The following is a 23,489-nucleotide window of genomic DNA, read 5'->3' on the forward strand; positions in this document are numbered from 1 at the left end:
GGTGTCAATTAAATGAACAATTACGGATTCTATTTAATTAACATGGCAGTAGGCTATTAAATTAAATCCAATATCCGGCCGTTGATATTCAATTAATCAAATACCCATGAACAATTAATTCAGAAAATGCACGAATAGCAATAAATTGGGGAAAATAATAAAGATTCGATTAGATCTCACAGATATTATGGACCGCGCCCTTGCGTCACGCTTTGGGTAGAGGAGGAAATTAGCCGCTCCTCATCGTGTCAATCCCGCGTAAATTAATTGAATACATTCAATTGATTGCCGAAGAATTGGAAAAGCGCAAGAGTAATCTGGCGGAATTTTGAAGAGTCAAAAGCAAAAAGTAAAAAGGGTCTCCGTTCTATGGAGCCCAGATGCAATCCGCGAGAATCTCTAATGTCTGGCCGCTAGCCGCTAGTCGCTAGCCGCAGGCGGAACAAAAGTCAAAAGAAAAGAACAGGAGCAAGCGCCTGACAAGGAGCAGAAGAGGAAAATTAAAGCTAAGCCTAAAAGTTGATGTTTTTTCTTGCTTTGTCCTTTTTCTCTTTATAGCCGCCGCAATTCCAAGGAGTCCAAAAGCCAAGAAACGTCTGGTGCAAATCAATCTGCAAAAGCCATTTCCCCCTTTGAGTTTTGATCCCATGCGCCTGGTCCACATGGACCACGGTCCGTCTTTCGGTTTCGTCCACCTTCCAAGGCGTGGTCACGCTCTGAAATGAAAAGTCTTCTGGAAATTTTTCCCCGCGATATCATTTTAATGCTAACCACCTACAATTCACACAAATGTCAAATATGAGTGAAATCCCCTTTCTTAGCACCATGAATGGCCAAAATTAGGACAAGATGACAATGCAAAACGTGCCAAATAACGGCTCTATCAATATCCAACTTCGAGATTTGCTAAATTTTCAGAATCATATTTTACTTCTTCAAGCTGGAGAATTTTTGCTAAGAATGAAGTATGGGACTTTAAGTTCCTTTAAGAAGGATGTCTGCAACTTCAAAATGTTCTGATTATAATTTCATATTCCTCTTTGTTTAGTAAGACCCTTCGCCAGTCACTTCCTTTGAAATTGTAACTTTTCTGTTAATGTTGCCATCATATACCAATTGTTTTTGCAGTGGAGATTCTTTAGCAGATTAGGTCCCATGGTTATGGCAGTGCATCAAAGAGCGAGTACCTGCTTCAAAAGATGCTCATTTTCTGGTAAACGTCTCTTTGACGAAAACATATAATGATTCACTCATTGTTGTTGAGCCAAGTGACAATGAAGTCGATACCTGTTAAGGTCTTGTTTTTTCGATTGCTTTAGATTTTATAAAATTTGATTATAGAAATTGATTATAAAGAATAATTAGTATCAGTAAAAACTACTATTTGGGTATTATAGATTTTAGCTACCAAATCTATAAGCAATAAAAAACGTCACAAAAACTAATTTTTCAACATCATAATCTATAATCTGTTGCAATAATGAATCAAGAACAACCCCAAGACTTTTATGAATGGAGAAAATAACGTTAGCAGGAAGGTACTGAACTCTGATTCTTACAAAGCGGAATTATTTGTCAATCGGGTTAGCCTTGTCAACGATGGGAGTGACGGTACAAAGCAGACACAAGGCTTATATTCTTGTTGCTCCAGATGATCGAAATTTTAAGATGTGTAAAATGGTTTCAATTTATTTGCCTTAAACGGTCTGTTCATTTCTCTATTTTTTCATTTATTGGCGGATATTATATTTATCAAGGGGTTGCTGTTCTCTTTTTTTTTTCTCTCAATTGAAGTTTGGAGTCATTAATTGGCAGCGTTGCTGTTCAGAAACGTCATCTACAAAGGGAAGAAAACTTTGGGAGACTTTACCAAGTCTTTGCTGATTGAGGGATCAGTCACCTTTTCTCCAGTCTTTCCCCAAATTCCCATACAATTTCCATAAAGACTTACCAAAAGTCTTCGATCTTTACTGTCCAATAATGGTACTATTCGAGACTTTTTCTATTTCTGCTTAATTTCCTCGTCATTCCAGCTTCACAGATTGGAAACAAAAAAATTCCAAGAAGAATTCCACTGAATCTCAGCGTCATTCCTCTTGATTCTTTGTTTATATTTTGAAGTACCTGGAACCCTCTTCAGCTACATCAAACCCCATTGATCTGACTTCCTGAAAACAATTCCCCCAAGGGCATAAACTTTTCAACAGTCAGCCATGCCTTCAAACATCCAAATACCATCAACTAAAGCAATCATCTCTGCTGCTGCCTCTGTAACTGCCACAGCCATGCTTATTAGGTCCTTCGCCAATGATATCATCCCCCAGGAGTTCAGACACTTCTTCTTCACCAAAGTTCACCAGCTTTTCACAGCATTCTCCAATGAAGTCATCTTAGCCATCGATGAATTCGATGGCCTCGGCCAAAATCAACTCTTCAAGGCTGTAGAAGTTTACTTGGGATCCATTCTAAGTCCGTCCACCAAAAGGCTTCGAGCCACGTTGCCTCAAAAAGAAAAGAAAATCAACGTTTGCATGGAAAGCAATGAAGAACTCACCCAACGATTTAACGGCATCCAGCTAAAATGGAGGATGGTTCGTGAGCAGATTCAACCGAGATACGTTACGATGCCTGGTGACTACAATTCAACTATGATATCTGAACACCGGTATTATGAATTAATCTTTCACAAGAAGCATAAGGAAATGGTTATTGGTGAGTACTTGCCTTATGTTTTGGAAAGATCCAAGGCTGTTGAAGTTGAAAAGAAGACACTGAAATTGTTTATGTTGGGAAATGATCGGATGATGGGACATAGGGGTAATCCGTGGCAATCAGTTAATCTTGACCATCCAGCCACATTTGACACGTTGGCGATGGATACAGATGATAAAAAGATGGTTATCAATGATCTTGAGAACTTTGTCCGAAGGAAAGAGCTTTATAGGAAAGTTGGGAAGGCATGGAAAAGAGGGTATTTGCTGTTTGGGCCACCAGGAACAGGGAAATCAAGTTTGATTGCAGCCATCGCCAATTATTTAAAATTTGATATCTATGACTTGGAGCTCACTGATATCAGGACCAACTCTGATCTGAGAAGGTATCTGATTTCAACAGCTAATCAGTCGATACTCGTCGTGGAGGACATTGATTGCTCGATTGAGCTCACGAACAACCGGCCAAAAGCATCAAGGGCACCTATGCACCCTCACCAATATGGTCAAGAAAACAGGGTAAGTTTCCAACGTGACTTGTGCTGCTTTGGAGTAACATAGCATTAAATCTTGCAGTGTGCTTTATTACGAGGGTATACATATTGTTTCAGTTTTGCCCATTGCATGACTCTCTCCTTTGCGTGAGCTGAAATTGCTTGATGAACTCTTGACACATAGACAAACTAGAGTGCTTTGCAAATACCATATACCAGAAGACTTTATCAAGCATATATGTTATCATACAAGTTGGCAGAAAGTGATAATCACGGTTTAAGGCGATTACATTGAATGTCTAAACAAGTTCCATCTACAACGGTATGTCTTAGACTCCTAGCCAGGTACCCAAATGCCAGTTGCCATTTCTCGTTAGTTAAGTACCAAGGGCTGGAGATTCACAGAATTCCTTGTCGGTCTCTTGGGCTCTGACCTAGATACTTGCATATATTTATTACTTTTTTTTTCAGCGACGATATAATTTGTATTGATGGGCAAAAGATGTACACTTATATGAGCAAAGGCTCAAGTGATGCTATACAAAAGTGCAAAGTACACTGAGGATTAATCCATTCCTCATCTTGAAAGATGTCTAAAGCATAATCATTAATCAATTTACATCTATGATCTATAATCCTATCCAAACAAAAGGAGCATTTCTGGAATAAGGACCTCAGATTGTTGATATCATCGATTAATGTTGCCATTCTGATGTCCCTGGTTTTCCTTGATGTTATCTCCTTCAGCACTTGGATGATGGGGATACGTACTTTAATTTCCTGCCACTGCTGTTTTTTGGCCTTGATGATGGCCAGCTTAACAGCTTTAGCAGTAACCTGTAGTTGACTTCCTGAGGTTCTATCATTAAGTGCCCAAGCTATTACCACCTGTTTTTTGCTGTTAGTTGCAATGATCCCCATCCCAACTCTGCTTGAATCTTTCTGCACTTGAGTTGTTACTCGGATTTGAATATCTGCACTCCCCTCTTCTACTGCTACTGGCTCTTCCCTGGCTCCACTGATATCAGCGGAGCTCATTCTCTCATTCTTTCTTCTGACTGTTACCTGCTCCTGCCATTCCTGTTGTGCCTTTTGAACAGCTTTCATTGGATGTTGACAGGTGCCGAACCTATACAATAATAAATACCTACTCGAGAAAAATACAGATTTTGTATATAGCGGTGAGTAGGGTCGAATCCACAGGGATTGGGGATAATTCGTTTCTTCTAGAGTTCAAAGTATGGGGGGTTTTGGATTAAATGCTAACTAAATAAATTAACTGCAAAAAATAATTGATTAAGAGAAATAATTAAGGAAAACTCTAGCCAAGGGTACACTTCAGAAATGGTTCATGCACTGATCATCGAATCACAGATAATTCCAACATTTATTAATAGATTGGTTATAGTTATCTCGCACGCGCTAAACAACCAACCCTTCCTTAATTTATCGATAGTTAAGGTACGACCGTTAGCTATTTTTCTAACCCAAAAACAACCCTAGGTACGACCGTAGGATTTAATTTCTAGATTGCATTAATAATTAGAAAGGCCCAATCCTATCTAACAAACACGCTACGAGGGTTTGTTTAAACTAGATCGTATGCTCCCCTGACATAAACCCAATTACGCCAATTGCTACTGAGATAGAGATAACGAACAATTACGGATTCAATTACCCCTAACTAGCAAATAGCCTACGTGAATAATTAAATATTGCGCATCTATTCAATCATACACGATAGTTATAACAACAATTTAAAGCAGAAAACATACAAATACCAATAAATGAAGAAAACAATTAAAATAAATTAGATCTCACAGTTATTGTTGAACCAAATCTTCAGTTGTCCCCTTGACTAGAATTAGGAGGTTAGTTCTCCATTAATGGAGAACAACCATGCGAAAGAGCTAAGAAAAGAAAATTAAAACTATGCTAAAAGTCTAAACTAAAACTATTGATTCATAAACCTCTCGTACGTTTCTCCCTTTTTAAATCCAAAAGGAAGTCTAATGCTATCTCTAGTGGTCCCCACACCAAATTCAAAGTCTTGTACGTTTCTTTTCCTAGAGTCCAAATGACTCATGCTTCTTATCCGTGGTCCCCGCACATGTGGACAAAGCCTCCAAAGTACTTGTTGTTCCAAGTCTCTCTACGTTGCTTTCTTTGAAAAGCCCAAATGACTAAATGCCTTGCACTAGCTTGTGGTCCCCACCAATTCAAGGACCTAAAGGTTGAAGCCCTTAGAAGTCTGCATTTTTCCATACAAGTCCCTCCTTTTTGGTAATTTTCTGCTTCACTCCTGAAATTGAATCCAAATACCAAATATGAGTAAATATCAGTAATTAACACCATATTTGTTAGGGATAGAAGAGGAAATCAATAATAAATTTACTAACAAATTATACCCTATCAATTCCCCCCACACCTAAATCATGCTTGCCCTCAAGCATGGGGAAAGTATACAGACACCAAAATTTGATAATGGTCATTGCTCTATCTACCAAATTACCAAAATATTCAAGAGAGAACCATATATAGGGCATTAGTAATTAAAATCCAAGAAGCATCCCCCCAATTAGCTTCCCAACCACCAACTTTTCCAATTTAAAGCAAACTAATCTAAGAAAAAGGAATGGTTGCTCACATTTATCAGTAAATGGTCCAACTATTAACCAAAATCTCGACACTAAGATCACAAACCGGCAAGCTGACTTATTCACATACTAACACAATCTTTACTTCACTTTTTTTTTTTTTTTTTTTACCAATAACAAAAGACTTAGTCTATAGCCCTTAGAGCTTTTTGACGCGAACTCCAACATTTGATAGATGGAGGAGCCCGGTTACTCAGCTCTAATTGCTACGGGACCACGCAATCATAGCAACTACTACCTTTTGACGCGAAAATCAACACTTTAGGTGAAGATTCCCGACTACTCAGTAGTAATCACTAGCGGAGTGCAGTCAACTCTTATTTATAACCATATAGCACAATAACTAAAAATAACAGCAGCCAGCCTCAAATTTCCAAACATGGAGAACTAAAATTAATAATTGGACCAATTCGCAAGAAAAATGCCAACAATCATTCCCTATGCCTAGAAAAGTTAACTAAAAATTAGAAAAGTCAAGCAATTATTGATATTCACCAAAGAGATGTTCCTGAACTCAACCACATCAACTCGATACCTTTTATTAATAAACTTGGCAATAGCAGAATTAGAGACAACAATCCAGCATCAAACTTGGTATTCATATGAAGACTGACCACTAGAAAAAAAGAAAAGAAAAGAAAATAAACGAAAGATGGACAAAAATAAAAAAAAATAAAGAAAAACAAAAAAAACTCTAGAAACTAAAAACAAAATTACTAGCACCACAATGATACCCCCCGCACCTAATTCACACATTGCCCTCAATGTGATAATGTAAAAGTAGAAGGAAGGAGAGGGGCAACGGTACTTCCCTGAAGTCATCAAAACAGGGGCAGTTCAGGTGGAAATTGTGGATCAAGACTTGCATGGTGACGTCAATGTGGGTCATCCGAGTCTCTAGTCTCTCAACTCGCATCTGGAGCTGGTGCCATTCGTGGCTTCACCATGAACTCTAAATATCACTCTAAGCAACAAGAGACTACCATTGCCAACAAATAATGGAAGCCGAAAATTCAAAGCAATAACAATTTTTAAAGCCATCCCAATGAGCAAAATGCACAAGTCAATCTCCCATAGATTAAACCAGACCCCAACACTTATAGCAAATGCAATCAATAAGTACTCATGGACCCCATGTAGTCAAATTCAGAATTAAGGCCGTCCAAAGTGCAACAACTGCTCCAAAGACCCCAAGCAAGTCGATAAGACACAACCAATAAGCAATAAACAAAGGAGGAGCACAGTAGCCGTCCAAAAACAAGCAATCAGTAACGAGAACCGCTTAGAACATGCAACCAATATCAATAAGCAAAAAGAAGCGTCACGGGCGCCCCCTAATATAACTAGCAATTGCAGCAATGTACCCACAATTTGACACCAATGAAATGAATTAGACACAATTGGACCCAAAACCGGAACCACTGTCTCGAACTAGACAGTCAATTACCCAATACAATTTACCAAGTTAGCAATTTAGCCAAGCAATTGGCAATATCAGCAACCACAGGTCAAAATGCGACCAACAACTGAAGTACAAGGTTATTAGCTCGCAAACAGACAGGCGACCACATAAAATCAATGAATGTAAACAAAACACCCCAACCAGTACCACTGGTATACACACAGGGAAGGTCAGACGGCCAACAATTCAACAAATATCAGAAAATATCCCCATATATGGTAGCAATTAGACCCAAATCTGTCCAAAATGAACCCCAGAAACTGCCGAATCATCACATTCTTTAATCCATCAGGAAGCCCATACACAGAGTTCAGTGAGTTAAACTAATTGGGGGAGAAATGGCAATACCTCCACCTGTCAGACTTGACAGGTGGTGATGGGCGGCGGTCAGCAACGACGGACGGTTGCGTGTCACTAGCGGCGGCGCGGCTATGGCGAGCTGAGGCGGTGGCGCTCACGCAGGTGAAGGGCTGGTGGTCCGCGGCGTGCTCTGGTCGTGGGCGAAGCTGGAGGAGAGCCGGTGCTGGAGTAGACTGTGGGTGAGGTGCGGTGGAACAAAAAAAACAAAAAAACTCTAGAAACTAAAAACAAAATTACTAGCACCACAGTGATACCCCCCCGCACCTAATTCACACATTGCCCTCAATGTGATAATGTAAAAATAGAAGGAAGGAGAGGGGCAACGGTACTTCCCTGAAGTCATCAAAACAGGGGTAGTTCAGGTGGAAATTGTGGATCAAGACTTGCATGGTGACGTCAATGTGGGTCATCCGAGTCTCTAGTCTCTCAACTCACATCTGGAGCTGGTGCCATTCGTGGCTTCACCATGAACTCTAAATATCACTCTAAGCAACAAGAGACTACCATTGCCAACAAATAATGGAAGCCGAAAATTCAAAGCAATAACAATTTTTAAAGCCATCCCAATGAGCAAAATGCACAAGTCAATCTCCCATAGATTAAACCAGACCCCAACACTTATAGCAAATGCAATCAATAAGTACTCATGGACCCCATGTAGTCAAATTCAGAATTAAGGCCGTCCAAAGTGCAACAACTGCTCCAAAGACCCCAAGCAAGTCGATAAGACACAACCAATAAACAGTAAACAAAGGAGGAGCACAGTAGCCATCCAAAAACAAGCAATCAGTAACGAGAACCGCTCAGAACATGCAACCAATATCAATAAGCAAAAAGAAGCGTCACGGGCGCCCCCTAATATAACCAGCAATTGCAGCAATGTACCCACAATTTGACACCAATGAAATGAATTAGACACAGTTGGACCCAAAACCGGAACCACTGTCTCGAACTAGACAGTCAATTACCCAATACAATTTACCAAGTTAGCAATTTAGCCAAGCAATTGGCAATATCAGCAACCACAGGTCAAAATGCGACCAACAACTGAAGTACAAGGTTATTAGCTCGCAAACAGACAGGCGACCACATAAAATCAATGAATGTAAACAAAACACCCCAACCAGTACCACTGGTATACACACAGGGAAGGTCAGACGGCCAACAATTCAACAAATATCAGAAAATATCCCCATATATGGTAGCAATTAGACCCAAATCTGTCCAAAATGAACCCCAGAAACTGCCGAATCATCACATTCTTTAATCCATCAGGAAGCCCATACACAGAGTTCAGTGAGTTAAACTAATTGGGGGAGAAATGGCAATACCTCCACCTGTCAGACTTGACAGGTGGTGATGGGCGGCGGTCAGCAACGACGGACGGTTGCGTGTCACTAGCGGCGGCGCGGCTATGGCGAGCTGAGGCGGTGGCGCTCACGCAGGTGAAGGGCTGGTGGTCCGCGGCGTGCTCTGGTCGTGGGCGAAGCTGGAGGAGAGCCGGTGCTGGAGTAGACTGTGGGTGAGGTACGGTGGAGCTCGCGGCGGTGCTGCTGGAGGGCGCCAATGGCGGCGGACGGCGAGGCGAGTGGCTCGCGATGGGCAGCGGCATGCGATGGGGAGTTGATGCGGAGTGGGTGGCGGCGGATGGAGGGCAGCCGAAAGAAGAAATAAAAGAAAAGGGAAACAGCGCAGCAGGGAAGAAAGGAAGAAAGAAAGAAGAAGAAAGAAAGAAAGAAAGAAGAAGGAAAAAAAATAGTTTTTTTTTTTTTTGCACACTCAAATTTCAAAATCCGAATTGTGAGAATCAAAACTGCAAGTGTAAAACGGAAAATGTTTTTATTTTGAATTTTTGAAAATTTTTTTTTTTTAAGTCAAGGAACTTCTGGCTAAGGCGTGGGCACGCTCAACTGCTATAGAGTCCGCAGATCCTGAACGAGAATTTCTTTCCCTCAGGTGTGACCACCTGGCGTGGGCGCGTCTAACTGCTATAGAGTCCGCAGATCCTGAACGAGAATTTCCTTCCCTCAGGCGTGACCACCTGGCATGGGTACGTCTAACTACTAATTTCCTGCCACCAAACATCAAACTATTAATTGACACCAACACCTAACTAAAACTTCAAAAATGCATGAAAACTGAAACAAATAGTCTTGGGTTGCCTCTCAAGTAGCGCCTTTCTTTAATGTCTTTGGCTAGACATTGTCCTGTTTATTCATGGAGGATAAAATCGCGTAGCTCGTTTCAGTGCTTCATCTTCTATGTAATCCTGATAGCCCTCGTAAATAGAGTAATTTTTGAGCACACGAGCTACGGTCTTCTATGGACTAGTAGATGGCGCCAAACAAACAAGTGATGACCTTGAATCTGCACTCACTCCTCCATCACGAGCACTTACTGGTTTGAGATATTTCGCCATCGTGACCCTTAATTTGTTCCTGTCATGAAACTCAAAATTTTCTGGTATAATAAAATCAATCTCACTAACAGGAATTAAAGAATAAGAGTCAGGAAAATATTGATCAAGGAATGGAGGAGATGTCACCGCATTTGGAGATTGTTCACTGGATTCATTCACTTGAACCATTTGATGTTGGGGTCTCAATTCTTGCGCTTCAACTTTCTTTTCAACTGCATCTTTAGATTCTTCTTCTTGAGACCCTTGCAGTACCATGTCATTTGTCAGCATAATTGCACTCTCATCTTCCTCATGGTCGATAATAGTCGGTAAGGGCAATTTTTCATAAACTGGAGAAATCAATTTGCTCATTTTAGATGCCCATTCACACCTTCCTTCTTTCATCTCTTCACTCATCTTTTGTGTCTCCTGTTGAAGTTGATATACCTCCTGTTGAATTTGATATGTGTTAGTAGCTATTAATTCAACTATTTCTTCAAGAGACATACCTGACATGGATGACGGTTCTTGAGACTCTAGCTGTTGAAAATCTATTGGCCTTTGTTGATAATTAAAATTGGAATCATCCCACCATCCTTGCTCATACCCATTTGAATAAGGGTCATACCACATTTGAGACCAGGGTGAAAAATCTCCATAATTATTGAGTGGGACACTCAGATTATCTTGATATTCGGGGCACATACCGGTCGAATGATCCCTGGCATAACAAATTTTACAGGTTGCAGCAGCCATTCTTTCTCTTATAGAGTTTATTGCCTCTGCATATGCAAACTTAGCAAAAAAACTAGTCTCATCGCCTTCCCCGGAAACAAAATCCATTATATCACCAAAATACGGAGTGTTAGAAGCCATAAGCTATAAAAAAAATAAGAGAGAAATAAATTAAAAATGAAAACAAGGTGAACTCAAAAATAAACAAATTAATCTGACACCAGTCTCCGGCAACGGCGCCAAAAATTGACAGGTTCCGAACCTGTACAATAATAAATACCTACTCGAGAAAAATACAGATTTTGTATATAGCGGTGAGTAGGGTCGAATCCACAGGGACTGGGGATAATTCGTTTCTTCTAGAGTTCAAAGTATGGGGGGTTTTGGATTAAATGCTAACTAAATAAATTAACTGCAGAAAATAATTGATTAAGAGAAATAATTAAGGAAAACTCTAGCCAAGGGTACACTTCAGAAATGGTTCATGCACTGATCATCGAATCACAGATAATTCCAACATTTATTAATAGATTGGTTATAGTTGTCTCGCACGCGCTAAACAACCAACCCTTCCTTAATTTATCGATAGCTAAGGTACGACCGTTAGCTATTTCTCTAACCCAAAAACAACCCTAGGTACGACCGTAGGATTTAATTTCTAGATTGCATTAATAATTAGAAAGGCCCAATCCTAACTAACAAACATGCTACGAGGGTTTGTTTAAGTTAGATCGTATGCTCCCCTGACATAAACCCAATTACGCCAGTTGCTACTGAGATAGAGATAACAAACAATTACGGATTCAATTACCCCTAACTAGCAAATAGCCTACGTGAATAATTAAATATTGCGCATCTATTCAATCATACACGATAGCTATAACAACAATTTAAAGCAGAAAACATACAAATACCAATAAATGAAGAAAACAATTAAAATAAATTAGATCTCACAGTTATTGTTGAACCAAATCTTCAGTTGTCCCCTTGACTAGAATTAGGAGGTTAGTTCTCCATTAATGGAGAACAACCATGCGAAAGAGCTAAGAAAAGAAAACTAAAACTATGCTAAAAGCCTAAACTAAAACTATTGATTCATAAACCTCTCGTACGTTTCTCCCTTTTTAAAGCCAAAAGGAAGTCTAATGCTATCTCTAGTGGTCCCCACACCAAATTCAAAGTCTTGTACGTTTCTTTTCCTAGAGTCCAAATGACTCATGCTTCTTATCCGTGGTCCCCGCACATGTGGACAAAGCCTCCAAAGTACTTGTTGTTCCAAGTCTCTCTACGTTGCTTTCTTTGAAAAGCCCAAATGACTAAATGCCTTGCACTAGCTTGTGATCCCCACCAATTCAAGGACCTAAAGGTTGAAGCCCTTAGAAGTCTGCATTTTTCTATACAAGTCCCTCCTTTTTTGTAATTTTCTGCTTCACTCCTGAAATTGATTCCAAATACCAAATATGAGTAAATATCAGCAATTAACACCATATTTGTCAGGGATAGAAGGGGAAATCAATAATAAATTTACTAACAAATTATACCCTATCAGATGTCTTTGTTTGGCATTAAAATTCCAATCATTTCTATTTTTCCAGATTTGCCAGAGTATATTGGCTGTCAACTCTATATGGGCCATGCCATTTATCCTGCTTGTTGCTCCCATAACAGCATTCCACCAAGCTAAAAAGTTCCCTGTATGCTCTACTACTCCATCCCATTGTATTGATGACATTTTCCATACCTCTTGAGCTTTTCTGCAATGGAATCAATAGATTCCTCTTGCTCTCCGCATCCTTTGCAGATTGGATCACCAGTCTGAGTTCTTCAAGGTATTAGTCCATTGACTGGTAATGCTCCATTGATACACCTCCAAATAAAGTGTTTTAGCTTGCACTTGACGTCCAGCTTCCACAGTACCTTCCAGGTTTTCCTGCCAGATTTAGCTGAGCTGGTTTCTCCCTCAGCTCCTCTTCTCTCCTCTTGATCAGTTAACCCTTTGCACAGTTCCTTGTAGCCTGATTTGACAGTGTAGGTTCCATTTTCACTATGAATCCAGTAATTGCAGTCATCTCTCCCTGAGATGCATATATTTATTACAGCCATGGAGAAATTAGATTGTCAGCACTCAGCAAAATCTTTTCTAACTCACCATCTTTCCAGGTTACCTTGTCTGGATTGCTGAACTTCATTGATGGACTATGGTCGAGCTGTGGGGATGAGCGCATCATAGTGTTTACAACTAATCATAAAGATAAGCTAGATCCAGCTTTATTGCGCCCTGGTCGTATGGATGTGCACATTTACATGTCGTATTGCACCCCGTGCGGTTTCAAATTGCTTGCTTCCAATTACCTTGGAATCACAGATCATCCACTCTTCTTGGTTGTTGAGCAGCTGATGAAAGTCACAAAGGTGACTCCTGCAGAGGTAGGGGAGCAGTTATTGAAGAATGGTGAGCCTGAAACTGCACTAAAAGGCCTGATTGAGTTCCTTGAGGAAAAAAGGAAAAATGTCGAATTTGAAAATCATAAAAGTAATCAACAAGCACCTGAAGCTGCAGTTCCCCTTGAGCTTGAGGAAGAAGGTGGAAATGAGGGAGAGGCAAACGTAATCAGCCTTGAAGCAATCAAAGACCTGGTAAAGATGAATAAAGTGTCTTCTGATGAAGTTCAAGTGATCAAGAAGGATGAGGCTGATATTATTTTGAGAGGCTTGATTCAATTGCTTCTGGAGAAAAAGGAGACTCAAGTACTGAAAATAGACTCAGGATCTTCTGCTGAGAAACTCTCCCTGACCTGAATTTGAAGGGTAAGGTGGGCATAAATGCGGGAGCACCGGAGCAGAGGAGGATAACAAAATTCGCAGATCATGTCCCCTGGCGCGAAACCAAGCTCATCATGTCTCCTGGTGCTAAACTAGTACCTTTGTTTGGATTGCAGTTTTCTAAGAAAATATTTTCACGTTTTTCGCGGACACATTTTCGATTACTTTTTTGATACATACATCAAATTGCTATAATATATTTTTCAAGAAAAAACTCCAAAAAAAAAAAAAAAAAGAAATTCAAACATAACTATTTCATATATTACAACTCTTTCAAGAGCATTTGATACACTAAACTTCTAAGGTACTTGGTACGCTACAATTCTCATTATATAACAAGCCACATTATGATACATTTCAAATTCTCTAGAGGCAGAAAACTTTGATGTGATTTGTCTACCACATATGGGGCAAAGCACAGATTAAAGAAAATGAAGGAAGAACCAGTCTTGGTTCCTCGTATGATAAAATAATTTCATTATTAGTTCCCCATATTGCATCTTTACCATACATGATTCCTTAAGGTATAAATAATTTAACTTTAGTCCTTTACCTTTTAATTTTTTAAATTCGGTCTATGATCTTTATGAAATTTGCACTTCAAGTCCACTCTCCAGCATCCAAGATGCCTTTCAAGAGTATAATGTTAGAAATAAACAGGATCAAATATGTCAAAAAAAATTAAGAATTGAAGATCTAAATGAGAAGTATGCAATTCTAGAGGAAGAAAATATTATCTAAAGTCAAACATACTAGGCTATAGTCAGACTAACCAAGCATTCATAGGACTAAAAACTGCAATTTTTACTCGTGCTCTATCCATCAATGTGCTCTTTACCCTTTGCGCTTAGAATAAAGCTTAAGAGTTGATACATGATTTTTATATATTTCAACTCGTTTATTGACATAAAGCATTAACTTTCATCTTGTTTCATACTAGTAATTGTTGAGTACGTTAATTAACTCAATTGTAAGTATTTGAATGTAGATATTAAGAGAAAGTTGAAAACATATTTCGCTTTTAGAGAAAATAAGGAATTTACCTTGCTACATTAGCCTAGTGAACTCAAAAAAGATTTTACAACATATGACTACCATTTTTTGGTGTATAAAATGTACAAACGAATATTTCTAGTTTAAAGTCTTCGTTTAAATAGAATTAATATTCTTATGGAAGAAATAGCTAGAGAAGTTAGACATTCAAATTAGATAGAAGTATAATGTGAACAAACATATTGATTATAACATGTTTGTGTTGAAAATTGTGCCTTAAATTTAAGTGTTTTTCATCCATTTTTCCTAAGCTTCATTAATACATTCATTCCCTTTTAGATTCATTAGTAGATTCATGAATCTCTTGGAATTTACTAGTTCTTTCATATAACTTCTAAATTCATGTACTTGTAATAATGATGGTACGTGTATATTCTTGTGCCTTCACACAACTCACTTGGGCACTCTCCTTCCCACAATGTAGGAGTAGCGTAAGATAAATCTAGGTGCTTAACCTGAAAAAAAATATATGAAAACAAGAAAGAGTCTTGAAGGTGTCCTAAAGCATTTACAATGGATTGCACTCTTTAGAGTTAAAGAGTGCAATTCATATGCTATATCATCACTTTATTATCCCCTCTTTCATTATATTATCACTCACTGTAAATTACACTCTACATAGTATAATAGCATGGACCTATAATCAAATCAAGTATTTATCTTAATAGTTCTCAACACATATTTCATAAATAAATAAATCTATTTTTTGAAAAGTAATTTTATTTATTTTTGGAAAACAAATTTATTAACTTTTGTTGAAATTTTTGCATTCTAAAATTTTTTTTTTCTAAAAAAATAATATTATTAATTTTTGAAAACTAATAGTATATATTTCTATGTATTTCAAAAATAATACATTGTTATTTTCTAAAAATAATTAGATAATTATTAAACAAATACCCAACACTTTAAAAAATTAGATAAGAGGTTAAAGAAAACAAATGATACAGTAGAAGAAATGATGGAGTGGGAGAGTAAGAAATTGAGGAAACGTTAACAATATTTATAGACAAAATTTTGAGAATTGAAAGTGAAAAAAAAAACACTGTGGCAAACTGATGAAATTGAAACAATGCTACCATTATTTTACCATTGCAAACATGTTGAAAATTGGATTCAAGGGACACTGCAAAAGTTTTGAATAATTGGATAAAATGAAATTGTTGCAAAAGCTTTGAATGATTGGACAAATTAGACCTACTCTTTCAGCTTTTTTTGCTTCAATTATGCATGTAGTGACTGTTATGCGTCTAATAGGCATTATATTCCAAGTCATGTACTTTCATAGTTAGGAGTTTATTCTCGTTGCCCACCATGTTGATTGTAGCACTTCAAAGTTGATTATAAGTAGGGATAATTTCATAAACGTCCTCTAAGGTTATAAATAATTTCACTGAGCTACCTTGAATTATTAAAAATTGTACTTACCGCCCTTGATTTGATACATTTGGTAATCAAACCTTAGAACTGGTCAAAATTTAAATGAACATCCTAAAATGTCCTTGGTTTATATAGTTTATATTGCTTTCCAAAACAATTGTAAAATATATAGCATCAAATATTTAAAAAAAGCATAAAATTTTCAATACCTATATTTATTATTTAATAAACAATTATTACAATAGTTTTATCACTATGACAGGCTATTGGACATAGTGCTTTACTAGGGATACATATTCCCTGAAGGTTGGAGAAGAAAGTAGTATCATAATTGTTTTAGAGTTTGTAGATTTTTGAAATGTTAGAGGTATCAATAATTTAGTTGTAGTTTTGGACAGTTTCTTTTTAAATCATTGTTGTTTTTGGTGCAAAGGAAAAAAAGATCAACAAAAAATTAGATCAGATTCAAAGTTGTCAAAAAAAAGGTCACTAATTCAACATTTGGTAATGATAACAACTAGAAGCAATATTTATAGTTTATAGTTCTGTGGTTTTACTTGTAAAATATGAAAAAAAAAAGAGGAATAAGAAGAGAAAAGAAAAAGAAAAAATAATTATAAATATCATTCTTTCTATATGCATACCCAACAAAGGGAGTTTTATTAAAATGGTAAGACTAATATTGTCATTTTAAATGGACAAGGAGGTAAGTGTAATTTTGAAAATCTCAAGGGATCTCATTGAAATTGTTAGAAATCTCAGGCAAGGTTTTTGAAATTATTCCTTAAATTTAATCAAAAGAGAATATGAAAATATTCATGGGACATATATCAATTGGCCAAGAGGAAATAGATGGATTGGCTGGTTCAGAGAAAAAAGTATAAATACGAAATTTTGAATTCAAATCCTCTCCCACTGTATCATTTGAGTCTCCAAAAACCTGAGTAGAGTTGCTCACATATAAAAAATGGAGCAAGTAAGAATCACAAGGCTAGATATCGGTTACACATTGTGAATGATATCTTCTCCCATCTAAAACATTGTCCCTTAATTAAAGGCCGAAACTTGAATTAAAGAACAAGAAAAGGGATCGTCCGCTAGCCATGCTTGACCAGATCACTATCCGGTCTTCACCAATCTATCGAATTCTCCACATGGACCCCCTGAATATGGAAGAAAGAATATTAAAAATGTTTAGAGTCGACTTGATTTCAAATAGCCCAGTAAATAGTATATGCTTGTATTAGCTTGCATTTCGGTTCTAACTCTTCAGAGTATTACCACTAATACCACTAATTCTTAGTCGACTCGTGGAAGTATTCCGCTTAAATACTAAGAATTGATATCAAACATTTAAAAATAGGTCTGTGGTGTCATACCCATGACCCCTGTATTAAAAAGCAAGGAAAGGGATGGTTCCCTAGCCGTGCCTGACCCGAAGAACAGCCTGCTCCCATCTCTCCCATTTTCCAAATGGTCCCCCAGAATGTGGAAGGAAGACTAATGAGTAATGAGAAGACTAGAATTAATTTCCAATGGCCCAAGTAAGACTGAAATGGGTATATACTTGTGTTTGAATATGAGATTATTTTGAATAATTTCTTTAAAAAGTATTGTATCATTTTTTTGACGTGATATATATGAAATAAAAAAGTGATTGAAAAATATATTTATGAAATAAGTGTTGGATCCTTAATCCAACATTGGACTTATATGTGAATAATTATGTATTGCAAACTGTCAATTAAGGTTTAACCCAATTAAAGTGATCAAATATAGTTTGGGTTTAATGTATCTAATAGGATGTGGGCCCTTTAATGTGTAGAAACTTATGAGCTCCTATTTCAATGATGGGCTGAAATAGGGCTCCAAAAGGTAGCAGGAATGTTACCTATAAATAGGGTTATGGTCCCCAGGTCACAGGTATCGTTTTAGTTGTCGTATTTCCTAATACCACAAAATACCCCTTCCCTGATATCCCATCGTCAGGAAAGATACCAGAGAGAAACTAAAGGCCTCTCTCAAAGGATCGGTGAATACCTGTTGACCTGGAAGGTCACCCCAAATCTCTAGGGATTCAAGTATCAAGTTTATCAATATGGATTCAGGTACGCTTCCGCTATTTTACAGTTAATGTATTTCTTAATAATCGCCATACAGATCTTGGGTTTAAAGGTGATGGTTTTCACCAGTGGTTAGATTTAGATTACCACCCTAACAAGTGGTATCAAAGCCCATATGGTTGATTATTGAGAAATACTTTGGATTCAGTAATTTGTATATATATATATTTATGTTTCACGAATTGGGTTTCGGTTATATGGTTGTCAGCTAAACAATAAACTTCTTGGTGATGGCCAACTGTTCACTAATTGGTTTCTTGTTCATGTCATGATTTTGTAACGGTGCGGCTTTATGTTTTGGTTTGATGCTTCGGATTTCATGATTCACTGGTTTTTTGTATTACATATGAATATGTGGTCCCTACCGTAGTCAAGCATAATTAATTCATGAGTATTGAATTAAGATACGTAGTTGGCCGATCCATGTATTGAGTCAACATTCAATCCAGTAGGCCCCATGAATTATTAGACATCTATATACTTTGTTATGATGCCAACTCACGGTTTGACTGATGATTCATTGTTTTGTGTTTTGACCATTGAATCAAGTTTGTATTTATGTAGATTCCGCCGTATCTAGGCTTTTGTTGGTTGTACTGTGGTGCATTGATTAGTCAAATTTTTATGTATAACCAAATTTGAGACAAAACCTTATACGAAGATCTGGACTTCAATTTGCATGTTTATCGGTTGATTCGGTTAAAACTTCATTTTTCTTTGATTTGTCTTCTGTTTAAGAACCAATACACATATATTTGTATGTTAAGAAAATTAGGGTTTTCTTTAATTTAAGTAAACCCTAATAAAGTTAAATAGGACATTTAAGCCCTATAAAATCCATATGTGTGACCCATTAAATATGTAGTTTTTTTTTTAATATAAAGTACTTATGGATTTAAAAAAAAAATTTGGGCTTAAATGTTAATTTTGGGTCAAATTATGGATATGGACCTTTGGTCCAATAAGTCATGATTTAATTTGATTGATTTGACCATGTTTTGACCAAAGTTGACCAAAGTTGACTTTGATTAAAATTTTTGTTTAATTTGAATATTGGTATGATTATATATATTTTGGAATAAATTAATTGAAATAATATGTCACCAAAGTGACCTCTATTGTGGAAATTAATTTATTTTAACATATAATTAGTTGGGCACTAGTAATTTTATAAATATTGATCGGCCCAAAAGAAGGTCAATATTTAGTGAAATTACATGTGCACTTGTGGTAATAAATACGTGATAATTATTTGGATTTCACATTTGGATTTTACATGTGATTATAAATTGGCCCAAAGGAAAATTTATTTTTGACATGTGATTATTGTCAGTGTTTATTACTGCACCAAGCTATCACTTAGAAGTTAATATTTTGTCCAAAGATAAAATATTAATGGAATATCGATATTTTGGGATGGGGTTACCATTATTTAAATTTATTATTATTTGGTTCATGTGAGCATTGTTTTAATTATATTATGTTTTCTGTTCAGTTGCAAATGATCTTACAAATATTACTGCCAACATCAATAACATTTCAATGTTGAATGACACAAACTTCAAGTCTTGGAAAGAAAACCTCTTGATAGTACTTGGAGTAATGGATCTCGACCTTGCGTTAAGGAATGATTCTTCCCCACCTCTTACAGATCAGAGTACCTCTGATGAAAAGAGAAATAATGAGAGGTGGGAGAGATCAAATCGCTTGTGTCTGATGATCATTAAAAAGGCCGTTCCAGAAGCATTCAGGGGAACAATGTCAGAAACGACTGTAACCGCTAAAGAGTTCATTCAGGACATTGAAAAAAGGTTTGTCCAGAACGAAAAGACTGAAGTTAGTACGCTCTTGACATGCCTAGTTTCAATGAAATATAGTGGTAAAGGCAATATCAGAGAGTACATCATGGAGATGTCTCATCTTACTTCGAAATTGAATGCACTTAAGTTGAAACTCTCTGAAGAGTTATTAGTGCATTTGATTCTAATATCTCTTCCTACACAATTTAGCCAGTTTAAGGTGAGTTACAATTGTCAAAAGGAGACTTGGTCTCTAAATGAACTCATCTCACACTGTGTAGAGGAAGAGGAAAGGTTGAAGCAAGAGTAGACAGAAAGTGCCCATCTGGTGTCAACCACTAATAATAAAAGTAAGGGACTTAAAAGAAAGAAGGAAAAAGGAGCTGCAGGTACAGCGCCACAAAAGAAACAACAAAAGAAATCAAATGATCAGGGAAAGAAGAGTTGTTTCTTCTGTGGGGCTGAAGGGCATCAAAAGAAGCATTGCACCAACTATCACGCTTGGCGTGCTAAGAAAGGTATGCTTCTTAATTTGGTTTGTTCTGAGGTTAATTTAACTTTGGTACCTAGACACACATGGTGGTTAGATTCTGGTGCAACAACTCACATCAGTGCGTCTATGCAGGGTTGCCTGAATTGCCGAAAGCCTAATGATAATGAAAGATATATCTACGTGGGCGATGGCAAAACAGTTCAAGTTGAGGCAATTGGAGTTTTTAGATTATTGTTAAAGACCGAATTTTATTTGGATCTCAATGAGACATTTGTTGTACCGTCTTTTAGACGGAATTTAATTTCTATTTCTGCTTTGGACAAATTTGGTTTTTTTTTGTTCATTTGGAAATGAAAATTTTGAATTGTTTCATGATTCAAAATTGGTTGGTTCTGGTTCTGGTTCTTTAATGCATTACGATAATCTATATTTAATTGATACGATTGCCTCATTTAATGAATCTCTGCATTTGAGTACTAGAGGAGTTAAAAGAAAATTAGTTAATGAGAATTCAGCTGCATTATGGCACAAGAGATTGGGACATATCTCCAAACGGAGAATGGAAAGGCTTGTGTCAAATGAAATTCTCGACCCTTTGAGTTTTACAAATTTTAATGATTGTATTAACTGTATAAAGGGGAAACAAACCAATGAAAGGAGATTTGAAGCCAATAGGTTCTTAGACGTCTTAGAACTTATACATACAGATATTTGTGGATCATTTCCTACATCTGCTTGGAATGGTCAACAATATTTTATAACGTTCATAGACGATTTTTCAAGATATGGCTACATATATCTCATTTCTGAAAAATCACAGTCACTGGACGTGCTCAAAAGTTTTAAGGCTGAAGTTGAGAATCAACTCAACAAAGAATTAAAAGCGTCAGATCTGACCGTGGTGGTGAGTACTATGGCAAATATGACGGTTCAGGTGAACAACGTTCAGGACCATTTACTAAATACCTAGAGGAATGCGGTATCGTCCCACAATACACTATGCCGGGTTCACCCACTATGAATGGTGTAGCTGAAAGACGAAATAGAACGCTTAAAGACATAGTAAGGAGTATGATATGTCATTCTACTTTACCAGAGTCACTCTGGGGTGAAGCACTTAAGACTGCAGCATATATACTCAATAGGGTTCCAACTAAAACAACTATCAAAACCCCTTATGAGTTTTGGATAGGGAAAAAGCCCAGTTTAAAGCATCTGCATTTTTGGGGGTGTCCAGCTGAGACAAGGCCTTACAGGCCAAATGAAAAGAAAATGGACTCAAAAACGATTAGTTATTATTTTATTGGATACTCTGAAAGATCCAGAGGTTACAAGTTTTATGATCCCACAACTAAGTCAATTTTTGAGACAGGAAATGCTCGGTTCTTTGAGGATGTCGAGTTTAGGGGAGAAAATACAGTAAGAGACATTGTCTTTAAAGAGAAATATATTAATATTCCCACAGGTGTCATTGCTCTTACTCAGGACCCTATTCCTGAACTTGATCATGACATGACAAATCAAGACAATGTCGAAGAGCAAACTGTTATACAAGAACAAACTCTTTCTCTTCAAGAACCAGTGCCATTAAGAAGATCCACTAGAGAAAGGAGAAGTGCAGTGCCAAATGATTACATTGTTTTTCTCCAAGAACATGAGGATGACTCTGGATTGATGGAAGATGATCCAATCAACTTCCGTCAAGCCATGGAAAGTTCAAATTCTCAAAAGTGGATCGATGCTATGAATGAGGAGATTAAATTCATGAAGGGCAATGATGTTTGGGATCTTGTCCCATTACCCGAAGGTGCGAAACCCATTGGTTGTAAATGGATATTTAAAATCAAAAGGGATTTGAAAGGCAATGTGGAAAGATTCAAAACTCGTCTTGTCGCTAAGGGATTTACACAAAAGGAAGGTATCGATTATAAAGAAACCTTCTCTCCAGTCTCTTCAAAGGATTCTTTTAGAATTATCATGGCATTAGTGGCACATTTCGATCTTGAGTTACATCAGATGGATGTAAAGACAGCGTTTCTCAATGGTAACATTGATGAGACAATTTATATGGTGCAACCAGAAAACTTTGTATCAGGAGATCCAAAGAATATGGTTTGTAAATTTAAAAAATCCATCTATGGGCTCAAACAAGCGTCTCGACAATGATATTTCAAATTCCATCAAGTAATCATCTCATTTGGTTTTAAGATGAATTTAGTGGATGATTGTATATACCATAAGTTCTGTGGGAGCAAGTATATTTTTCTGGTATTGTATGTTGATGATATTTTGCTTGCCAGCAATGATATTGGTCTATTGCATGAAACCAAGAAATTTCTAACCAAAAATTTTGAGATGAAAGATCTTGGTGATGCATCTTTTGTGTTAGATATCCAAATACACCGGGATCGATCTCGGAGAATTTTAGGACTATCACAAAAGGGTTATATCGAAAAGGTTCTTAAGAGATATGGCATGTAAAATTGTAAATCAGGTGACACCCCTGTGACTAAAGGAGATAAATTTAGTCTTGAACAGTGTCCCAAGAATGCTTTTGAGGAAAGAAAGATGCAAAAGATTCCTTATGCCTCAGCAGTAGGGAGTCTAATGTATGCTCAAGTATGTACGCGTCCGGATATTGCGTACATTACTGGGATGTTGGGTAGATATTTGAGTAATCCTGGATTAGATCATTGGAAAGCAACCAAACGGGTCTTACGATATCTACAGAAAACAAAAGATTACATGCTCACGTATCGGAAGTCAGATGAGTTAGAGATCATTGGGTATACTGATTCCGATTATGCTGGATGCAAAGATACTATGAAGTCAACGTCAGACTATGTCTACTTGTTGGCTGGAGGTGCCATATCCTGGAACAGTGCTAAACAGTCCCTCATAGCATCTTCCACTATGACTACAGAGTTTATAGCTTGTTATGAGGCATCCAACCAGGGAATTTGGCTGCGAAATTTCGTCACAGGATTACGTGTAGTGGATG

At 37.2% G+C, this 23,489-nt stretch overlaps 2 protein-coding genes across 2 annotated transcripts; both read left to right on the forward strand.

Annotated features, from left to right (window-relative positions):
• Positions 1–987: 987 nt before the first annotated feature.
• LOC140037819 (AAA-ATPase At3g50940-like) lies at positions 988–13,616 on the forward strand. The gene is made up of 3 exons (XM_072082958.1): positions 988–1,213; positions 1,816–3,230; positions 12,978–13,616. The coding sequence occupies exons 2-3, from the start codon at positions 2,214–2,216 to the stop codon at positions 13,614–13,616; spliced, it is 1,656 nt and encodes a 551-aa protein (XP_071939059.1). The 5' UTR covers positions 988–1,213; positions 1,816–2,213.
• Positions 13,617–18,171: 4,555 nt separating this feature from the next.
• LOC113700936 (uncharacterized) lies at positions 18,172–20,305 on the forward strand. Its single transcript, XM_027221364.1, has 2 exons — positions 18,172–18,181; positions 19,692–20,305. The coding sequence occupies exons 1-2, from the start codon at positions 18,172–18,174 to the stop codon at positions 20,303–20,305; spliced, it is 624 nt and encodes a 207-aa protein (XP_027077165.1).
• Positions 20,306–23,489: the final 3,184 nt, after the last annotated feature.

Source organism: Coffea arabica, chromosome 3c (genome assembly GCF_036785885.1).
Source record: "Coffea arabica cultivar ET-39 chromosome 3c, Coffea Arabica ET-39 HiFi, whole genome shotgun sequence".
In the NCBI taxonomy this organism is placed as follows: domain Eukaryota; kingdom Viridiplantae; phylum Streptophyta; class Magnoliopsida; order Gentianales; family Rubiaceae; genus Coffea; species Coffea arabica.